Source organism: Cherax quadricarinatus, chromosome 12, assembly GCF_038502225.1.
Source record: "Cherax quadricarinatus isolate ZL_2023a chromosome 12, ASM3850222v1, whole genome shotgun sequence".
In the NCBI taxonomy this organism is placed as follows: domain Eukaryota; kingdom Metazoa; phylum Arthropoda; class Malacostraca; order Decapoda; family Parastacidae; genus Cherax; species Cherax quadricarinatus.
Window position 1 is genome coordinate 37296390 of NC_091303.1, and position 10823 is coordinate 37307212.

The window sequence follows — 10823 nt, forward strand, 5'->3', positions numbered from 1 at the left end:
CTAGCCTCTCTCTAATATTCCCTTCCCGGTTCTAGCCTCCCTCTAATATTCCCTTCCCGGTTCTAGCCTCCCTCTACCATCCCTTTCCCGGTTCTAGCCTCCCTCTACCATCCCTTTCCCGGTTCTAGCCTCTCTCTACCTTTCCCTTCCCGGTTCTAGCCTCTTTCTACCATTCCCTTCCCGGTTCTAGCCTCTCTCTACCATTCCCTTCCCGGTTCTAGCCTCTCTCTACCATTCCCTTCCCGGTTCTAGCCTCCCTCTACCATCCCTTTCCCGGTTCTAGCCTCCCTCTAATATTCCCTTCCCGGTTCTAGCCTCCCTCTACCATCCCTTTCCCGGTTCTAGCCTCTCTCTAATATTCCCTTCCCGGTTCTAGCCTCCCTCTAATATTCCCTTCCCGGTTCTAGCCTCCCTCTACCATCCCTTTCCCGGTTCTAGCCTCTCTCTACCATTCCCTTCCTGGTTCTAGCCCCCCTCTACCATCCCTTTCCCGGTTCTAGCCTCTCTCTACCATTCCCTTCCCAGTTCTAGCCTCTCTCTACCATCCCCTTCCCGGTTCTAGCCTCCCTCTTACCCCTCCCTCCTTAAAAACAATGGAAGTTGGTCATGAATGTCGCACTTCATCTGTTTACTAGCATCAACGCCCTTGAAGGGGAGGAAATATCTTGGTGATAAAGGGCTCTTGATTTAAGGAATTGCAGATACCCTCCTGATTTCAGATCCCGCCTGATTGTCTCTCTTCCACCAGACGCAGCTTGATCCATGGAGTTTTGACGCTTCAGCTTCAGCTTCTCTTACATTTTCTTCAAATTCCTTTGAAGATGTGTGTATGTCAACACATGAAAGCGCTCAGTTTTTTCCAACTTTCACTGTGATATTTTATATATATATTACTCTTTTCAGCACATCGGTCATCGCCCACCGAGGCAGGTGATCCGCAAAAAGAAAAAAAACTGTAAAGTTTTTCTTCTTTTTCTCCCGGTATTTTAGTCGCCTCTTACGACACGCATGGCCTAGGGAGGAATTATTAAGTGTATATATATATATCTATATATATATATATATATATATATATATATATATATATATATATATATATATATATAATCTTCTTTCAACACACTGGCTGTATCCCACCGAGGCGGGGTGGCCCAAAAGGAAAAAACGAAAGTTTCTCCTTTTACATTTAGTAATATATACAGGAGAAGGGGTTACTAGCCCCTTGCTCCCGGCATTTTAGTCGCCTCATACAACACGCATAGCTTACGGAGGAAGAATTCTGTTCCACTTCCCTATGGAGGTAAGAGGAAATAAACAAGAACAAGAACTAGAAAGAAAATAGAAGAAAACCCAAAGGGGTGTGTATATATATGCTTGTACATGTATGTTAGTGTGACCTAAGTGTAAGTAGAAGTAGCAAGACGTACCTGAAATCTTGCATGTGTATGAGACAGAAAAAAAAAGAAACCAGCAATCCTATCATCGTGTAAAACAATTACAGGCTTCAGTTTTACACTCACCTGGCAGGACGGTAGTACCTCCCTGGGCGGTTGCTGTCTACCAACCTACTACCTATATATATATATATATATATATATGCAAAACAACCACTCTGAAAGAATAGAGAAACTCCAAGCGCTTTCGTGACTACTCACATTATCAAGGAACTATGAAAGTAAAGCATCCAAGGAAGCTTGGTTGATATGCCTTCTCTTCTTAAGACTTTTAATATTAAAGTTGTATTCAAAAATCTTGATACAGTAAAAAAAACTTTTGATAAAGAATTCCCCCCAAAATGCTGATGGATGTGTCTATAAGATTCCTTGTAAAATTTGCGATAAAGTTTATTACGGTCAAACTGGTAAAAATCTCGAACTAAGATTAAAACCACATAAATATAGCATTAGAACTGGACAAGATTCCAATGCTCTATTTATTCATGTAAGAGATTTTAACCATCCAATTGATTTTCAAAAAGTTGAGAAAGTAGTATCAAGCAAGTCCATGGTCGACAGGAATATAATTGAATCTTGTTTCATAAAAAGCAGTTTTGACAATAATATGAATATTTCCTTTGGTTTATATAAATTAGATCCATTTATAATTAATAGAATTTGGGAAGAATTTAATAATACACTGGACAAATAATAATTTTTAAATTTTCTTGGGTAGAATAGTTTGTGGGGTGAGTTGTGCCAAGGACCTATCCAAGTTGGGTCGGCGCGCGTCAGGTGTTTAACCGTTGTGGGATCTGATAGTGAGGTGCTGGCCAGACCCCTTATATAGCTTCCTTGGATGCTTTACTTTCATAGTTCCTTGATAATGTGAGTAGTCACGAAAGCGCTTGGAATTTCTCTATTCTTTCAGAGTGGTTGTTTTGCATATTCTGAAATCACCTGTTTACTGTGATCTTATTGCATATATATATATATATATATATATATATATATATATATATATATATATATATATATATATATATGTATGTATGTATGCAAAACAACCACTGTGAAAGGATAGTAAAATTCCAAGCGCTTTTGTGACTTCTCACATTATCAAGGAACTATAAAGACAATACATCAAAGGAAGGCATATAAAAGGTCTAGACCGCACCTCACCATCACATCCCACAACAAAACAACACCTGATGCGCGACGAGACCCGACTTATAAGAAAGGAGGAACACTGCAGAAGTCCCGCTGGCCCAACTAGACAGGTCCTTCACGACATCCCACTAACAAAATATTTGTCCCACCCAAGTACTCTACCCAAGAATTAAGATTTATTATTTCTCCAATGTATTAAATTCTTCACAATTTTTATTGATTATAAATGGATCTAATTTATATTTTCAAAACTGTTTTTTATGAAACAAGATTCACTTACATTGCTGTCGACAATGGACTTGCGTGATACAACTTTCTCAACTTTTTGAAAATCCATTGGATGGTTAAAATCTCTCGCATGAATAAATGAGCATTGGAATCTTGTCCAGTTCTAATGCTATGTTTATGTTGTTTTAATCTTAGTTCGAGACTTTTACCAGTTTGACCGTAATAAACTATCACAAATTTTACAAGGAATCTTATAGACACATCCGTCAGCATTTTGGGGGGAATTCTTAATCAAAAGTTTTTTTTACTTTGTCAACATTTTTAAACACAACTTTGATATTAAAAGTCTTAAGAAGAGAAGGCATATTAACCAAATTTTTATGGTAAAGGAGAAACAACATATTTTTAGTTGAATAAGGCTGGTTGTGACTTTTTGGATTGTAAAAAGTAAAAGAGTATAAGAACTATATATATATATATATATATATATATATATATATATATATATATATATATATATATATATATATATATATATATATATATATATATATATATATATATATATATATATATATATATATATATTATATATATATATATATATATATATATATATATATATATATATATATATATATATATATATATATGCCCAGGAGGCATCAAAAGTGGCGAGAAGACTGAATAATTTGTGTGGTTCGCCACCTTTACCTAAGGAAAAAAAATTTCTGGATTTCATATCTAGGAACCTCAAACTAACACTCATGTTTGGACCATCATGCTCAGCGTTATGTCACCCTCGCAGGTTTAGCGTTTAACATGATTATAATAAATAATAAATTTGTTTATTTTGATATGTACAGGTTGATGTAGCAACTGCAAGATATGTTTAGGTTAGTGTAGCAACTGCTACACTAACTGCATGGAGGTTTGCTCTGCCAGCTGTTTGGGTTATATTATTAACATGGAGGTCTGCTCTGCCAGCTGTTTGGGTTATATTATTATCACGGAGGTCTGCTCTGCCAGCTGTTTGGGTTATATTATAATCATGGAGGTCTGCTCTGCCAGCTGTTTGGGTTATATTATTATCATGGAGGTCTGCTCTGCCAGCTGTTTGGGTTATATTATTATCATGGAGGTCTGCTCTGCCAGCTGTTTGGGTTATATTATTATCATGGAGGTCTGCTCTGCCAGCTGTTTGGGTTATATTATAATCACGGAGGTCTGCTCTGTCAGCTGTTTGGGTTATTTTATTATCAATGAGGTCTGCTCTGCCAGCTGTTTGGGTTATATTATTATCATGGAGGTCTGCTCTGCCAGCTGTTTGGGTTATATTATAATCACGGAGGTCTGCTCTGCCAGCTGTTTGGTTTATATTATTATCAATGAGGTCTGCTCTGCCAGCTGTTTGGGTTATATTATTATCATGGAGGTCTGCTCTGCCAGCTGTTTGGGTTATATTATAATCACGGAGGTCTGCTCTGCCAGCTGTTTGGGTTATATTATTATCATGGAGGTCTGCTCTGCCAGCTGTTTGGGTTATATTATTATCATGGAGGTCTGCTCTGCCAGCTGTTTGGGTTATATTATAATCATGGAGGTCTGCTCTGCCAGCTGTTTGGGTTATATTATAATCATGGGGGTCTGCTCTGCCAGCTGTTTGGGTTATATTATTATCATGGAGGTCTGCTCTGCCAGCTGTTTGGGTTATATTATAATCATGGAGGTCTGCTCTGTCAGCTGTTTGGGTTATATTATTATCATGGAGGTCTGCTCTGCCAGCTGTTTGGGTTATATTATAATCATGGAGGTCTGCTCTGCCAGCTGTTTGGGTTATATTATTATCATGGAGGTCTGCTCTGCCAGCTGTTTGGGTTATATTATTATCATGGAGGTCTGCTCTGCCAGCTGTTTGGGTTATATTATTATCATGGAGGTCTGCTCTGCCAGCTGTTTGGGTTATATTATTATCATGGAGGTCTGCTCTGCCAGCTGTTTGGGTTATATTATTATCATCCAGGTCTGCTCTGCCAGCTGTTTGGGTTATATTATAATCATGGAGGTCTGCTCTGCCAGCTGTTTGGGTTATATTATTATCATGGAGGTCTGCTCTGCCAGCTGTTTGGGTTATATTATTATCATGGAGGTCTGCTCTGCCAGCTGTTTGGGTTATATTATTATCATGGAGGTCTGCTCTGCCAGCTGTTTGGGTTATATTATTAACATGGAGGTCTGCTCTGCCAGCTGTTTGGGTTATATTATTATCATGGAGGTCTGCTCTGCCAGCTGTTTGGGTTATATTATAATCATGGAGGTCTGCTCTGCCAGCTGTTTGGGTTATATTATTATCATGGAGGTCTGCTCTGCCAGCTGTTTGGGTTATATTATTATCATGGAGGTCTGCTCTGCCAGCTGTTTGGGTTATATTATAATCATGGAGGTCTGCTCTGCCAGCTGTTTGGGTTATATTATTAACATGGAGGTCTGCTCTGCCAGCTGTTTGGGTTATATTATTATCATGGAGGTCTGCTCTGCCAGCTGTTTGGGTTATATTATAATCATGGAGGTCTGCTCTGCCAGCTGTTTGGGTTATATTATTATCATGGAGGTCTGCTCTGCCAGCTGTTTGGGTTATATTATTATCACGGAGGTCTGCTCTGCCAGCTGTTTGGGTTATATTATTATCATGGAGGTGTGCTCTGCCAGCTGTTTGGGTTATATTATTATCATGGAGGTGTGCTCTGCCAGCTGTTTGGGTTATATTATTATCATGGAGGTCTGCTCTGCCAGCTGTTTGGGTTATATTATTATCACGGAGGTCTGCTCTGCCAGCTGTGTGGGTTATATTATTATCATGGAGGTCTGCTATGCCAGCTGTTTGGGTTATATTATAATCATGGAGGTCTGCTCTGCCAGCTGTTTGGGTTATATTATTATCATGGAGGTCTGCTCTGCCAGCTGTTTGGGTTATATTATTATCATGGAGGTCTGCTCTGCCAGCTGTTTGGGTTATATTATTATCATGGAGGTCTGCTCTGCCAGCTGTTTGGGTTATATTATAATCATGGAGGTCTGCTCTGCCAGCTGTTTGGGTTATATTATTATCATGGAGGTCTGCTCTGCCAGCTGTTTGGGTTATATTATTATCATGGAGGTCTGCTCTGCCAGCTGTTTGGGTTATATTATTATCATGGAGGTCTGCTCTGCCAGCTGTTTGGGTTATATTATTATCATGGAGGTCTGCTCTGCCAGCTGTTTGGGTTATATTATTATCATGGAGGTCTGCTCTGCCAGCTGTTTGGGTTATATTATTATCATGGAGGTCTGCTCTGCCAGCTGTTTGGGTTATATTATAATCACGGAGGTCTGCTCTGCCAGCTGTTTGGGTTATATTATTAACATGGAGGTCTGCTCTGCCAGCTGTTTGGGTTATATTATTATCATGGAGGTCTGCTCTGCCAGCTGTTTGGGTTATATTATTATCATGGAGGTCTGCTCTGCCAGCTGTTTGGGTTATATTATTATCATGGAGGTCTGCTCTGCCAGCTGTTTGGGTTATATTATTATCATGGAGGTCTGCTCTGCCAGCTGTTTGGGTTATATTATTATCATGGAGGTCTGCTCTGCCAGCTGTTTGGGTTATATTATTATCACGGAGGTCTGCTCTGCCAGCTGTGTGGGTTATATTATTATCATGGAGGTCTGCTCTGCCAGCTGTTTGGGTTATATTATTATCATGGAGGTCTGCTCTGCCAGCTGTTTGGGTTATATTATAATCATGGAGGTCTGCTCTGCCAGCTGTTTGGGTTATATTATTATCACGGAGGTCTGCTCTGCCAGCTGTGTGGGTTATATTATTATCATGGAGGTCTGCTCTGCCAGCTGTTTGGGTTATATTATTATCACGGAGGTCTGCTCTGCCAGCTGTGTGGGTTATATTATTATCATGGAGGTCTGCTCTGCCAGCTGTTTGGGTTATATTATTATCACGGAGGTCTGCTCTGCCAGCTGTGTGGGTTATATTATTATCATGGAGGTTTGCTCTGCCAGCTGTTTGGGTTATATTATTATCACGGAGGCCTGCTCTGCCAGCTGTGTGGGTTATATTATTATCATGGAGGTCTGCTCTGCCAGCTGTTTGGGTTATATTATTATCACGGAGGTCTGCTCTGCCAGCTGTGTGGGTTATATTATTATCATGGAGGTTTGCTCTGCCAGCTGTTTGGGTTATATTATTATCACGGAGGTCTGCTCTGCCAGCTGTGTGGGTTATATTATTATCATGGAGGTCTGCTCTGCCAGCTGTTTGGGTTATATTATTATCACGGAGGTCTGCTCTGCCAGCTGTGTGGGTTATATTATCATGGAGGTCTGCTCTGCCAGCTGTTTGGGTTATATTATTATCACGGTGGTCTGCTCTGCCAGCTGTGTGGGTTATATTATTATCATGGAGGTCTGCTCTGCCAGCTGTTTGGGTTATATTATTATCACGGAGGTCTGCTCTGCCAGCTGTGTGGGTTATATTATTATCATGGAGGTCTGCTCTGCCAGCTGTTTGGGTTATATTATTATCACGGAGGTCTGCTCTGCCAGCTGTGTGGGTTATATTATTATCATGGAGGTCTGCTCTGCCAGCTGTTTGGGTTATATTATCACGGAGGTCTGCTCTGCCAGCTGTGTGGGTTATATTATTATCATGGAGGTCTGCTCTGCCAGCTGTTTGGGTTATATTATTATCACGGAGGTCTGCTCTGCCAGCTGTGTGGGTTATATTATTATCATGGAGGTCTGCTCTGCCAGCTGTTTGGGTTATATTATTATCACGGAGGTCTGCTCTGCCAGCTGTGTGGGTTATATTATTATCATGGAGGTCTGCTCTGCCAGCTGTTTGGGTTATATTATTATCACGGAGGTCTGCTCTGCCAGCTGTGTGGGTTATATTATTATCATGGAGGTCTGCTCTGCCAGCTGTTTGGGTTATATTATTATCACGGAGGTCTGCTCTGCCAGCTGTGTGGGTTATATTATTATCATGGAGGTCTGCTCTGCCAGCTGTGTGGGTTATATTATTATCACGGAGGTCTGCTCTGCCAGCTGTGTGGGTTATATTATTATCATGGAGGTCTGCTCTGCCAGCTGTTTGGGTTATATTATTATCACGGAGGTCTGCTCTGCCAGCTGTGTGGGTTATATTATTATCATGGAGGTCTGCTCTGCCAGCTGTTTGGGTTATATTATTATCACGGAGGTCTGCTCTGCCAGCTGTGTGGGTTATATTATTATCACGGAGGTCTGCTCTGCCAGCTGTGTGGGTTATATTATTATCATGGAGGTCTGCTCTGCCAGCTGTGTGGGTTATATTATTATCATGGAGGTCTGCTCTGCCAGCTGTGTGGGTTATATTATTATCATGGAGGTCTGCTCTGCCAGCTGTGTGGGTTATATTATTATCACGGAGGTCTGCTCTGCCAGCTGTGTGGGTTATATTATTATCATGGAGGTCTGCTCTGCCAGCTGTGTGGGTTATATTATTATCACGGAGGTCTGCTCTGCCAGCTGTGTGGGTTATATTATTATCATGGAGGTCTGCTCTGCCAGCTGTGTGGGTTATATTATTATCACGGAGGTCTGCTCTGCCAGCTGTGTGGGTTATATTATTATCATGGAGGTCTGCTCTGCCAGCTGTGTGGGTTATATTATTATCATGGAGGTCTGCTCTGCCAGCTGTTTGGGTTATATTATTATCATGGAGGTCTGCTCTGCCAGCTGTTTGGGTTATATTATTATCATGGAGGTCTGCTCTGCCAGCTGTGTGGGTTATATTATTATCATGGAGGTCTGCTCTGCCAGCTGTGTGGGTTATATTATTATCATGGAGGTCTGCTCTGCCAGCTGTGTGGGTTATATTATTATCATGGAGGTCTGCTCTGCCAGCTGTGTGGGTTATATTATTATCATGGAGGTCTGCTCTGCCAGCTGTGTGGGTTATATTATTATCATGGAGGTCTGCTCTGCCAGCTGTGTGGGTTATATTATTATCATGGAGGTCTGCTCTGCCAGCTGTGTGGGTTATATTATTATCATGGAGGTCTGCTCTGCCAGCTGTGTGGGTTATATTATTATCATGGAGGTCTGCTCTGCCAGCTGTGTGGGTTATATTATTATCATGGAGGTCTGCTCTGCCAGTTGTGTGGGTTATATTATGATCATGGAGGTCTGCTCTGCCAGCTGTGTGGGTTATATTATTATCATGGAGGTCTGCTCTGCCAGCTGTGTGGGTTATATTATTATCATGGAGGTCTGCTCTGCCAGCTGTGTGGGTTATATTATTATCATGGAGGTCTGCTCTGCCAGCTGTGTGGGTTATATTATTATCATGGAGGTCTGCTCTGCCAGCTGTGTGGGTTATATTATTATCATGGAGGTCTGCTCTGCCAGCTGTGTGGGTTATATTATTATCATGGAGGTCTGCTCTGCCAGCTGTGTGGGTTATATTATTATCATGGAGGTCTGCTCTGCCAGCTGTGTGGGTTATATTATTATCATGGAGGTCTGCTCTGCCAGCTGTGTGGGTTATATTATTATCATGGAGGTCTGCTCTGCCAGCTGTGTGGGTTATATTATTATCATGGAGGTCTGCTCTGCCAGCTGTGTGGGTTATATTATTATCATGGAGGTCTGCTCTGCCAGCTGTGTGGGTTATATTATTATCATGGAGGTCTGCTCTGCCAGCTGTGTGGGTTATATTATTATCATGGAGGTCTGCTCTGCCAGCTGTGTGGGTTATATTATTATCATGGAGGTCTGCTCTGCCAGCTGTGTGGGTTATATTATTATCATGGAGGTCTGCTCACTCACAGGAAGCCCTAGAAAAATTTGTTCACTATTTGTGTTAGATGTTGAAAATTAGAAAACCTTCAGTGGAAGCTTATTTTGCTTTGTTCAAGAGTTATCTTCCGTACATATATACAGGTTTAGCATCTTATAAGATTACTAATAAGACTTTGCAAGGTTCTTCATACCGGCTGTTATTAGCGCTAATTGTTTAGAAGAAACATTAATTTGACTTTCCAAATCGTCGCTGTAAACCAGTGTGAATAACCCAGTTTAAGGAACTGCTAAAATATTGCATCAGTTTGTTGATGTTGTTGTTAGTACGTACATAACCTGGTGAAAAAGACCCACAATACGCTTCCTTTAGAAAATTACATGCCTGCTCGCCACAATATATAGATGGTTTTGAAAAAAATAATATATACCCGTAAAAGAAATCTTTTTTTTTATTTATTTAAATTCTTTAGTGTTTTAAAATTCAAAACTTAATTGTATTTTTTTTTCAGGTATGTTCCGCAGATACAAGGGCGAGTTTGATCTCATGTCAGCAAACGGTGAGTATCTGAACAGTGCTTAATTATCTTCATTTTTTATGTCAGTTAACATTGTAGTGCCACATGAGTCGCTGAGTCAGTGACAGTCGTGGAGGACTCCAGGAATCACGCTTTTATTGCATAATAAACATAAGATTTTAGATCACAAGCCAGAGACCAGCACACTGGCCTGCCTGGTGATGGTATATATATATATATATATATATATATATATATATATATATATATATATATATATATATATATATATATATATATATATATATATATATATATAATGTTGTAATGGAGTTACCGTTGAACTGAGCTTTTGTCTTGAGTATCAAGAGAAGTACTGAGCATTCTCACCAGAAGCTTGTCACCTACAGTGGGCTCGTGGTGCATATGATTGTCTTGAAAGAAATGGAATGCTGATTGTTGATCAAATAAATGAGGAACTATTCTTGGTAACATTCCACCTTACTTCCCAGACACCAGATCCTGCCTGGTTAGTCTTGGTCCCTTACCTGCCAGGGGTATGTACACCAGGGGCCATACCAGGTATTACATCACCAGTGGTACTAACGAAACACAAAGCAAAACAAAACATCCCAAATGG

The 10823-nt window shown here is 40.5% G+C and overlaps 1 protein-coding gene across 1 annotated transcript in view; it reads left to right on the forward strand.

Moving 5' to 3' along the window:
* Positions 1 to 10348, forward strand: part of LOC128686680 (uncharacterized) — a 380897-nt gene extending 370549 nt beyond the window's left edge. Inside the window, exon 3 of the mRNA XM_053773710.2 lies at positions 10178 to 10348. Within this exon, the coding sequence (XP_053629685.1) occupies positions 10178 to 10248 (71 nt within the window). The 3' untranslated portion in view covers positions 10249 to 10348. The remainder of the gene's footprint in view (positions 1 to 10177) is intronic.
* Positions 10349 to 10823: the final 475 nt, after the last annotated feature.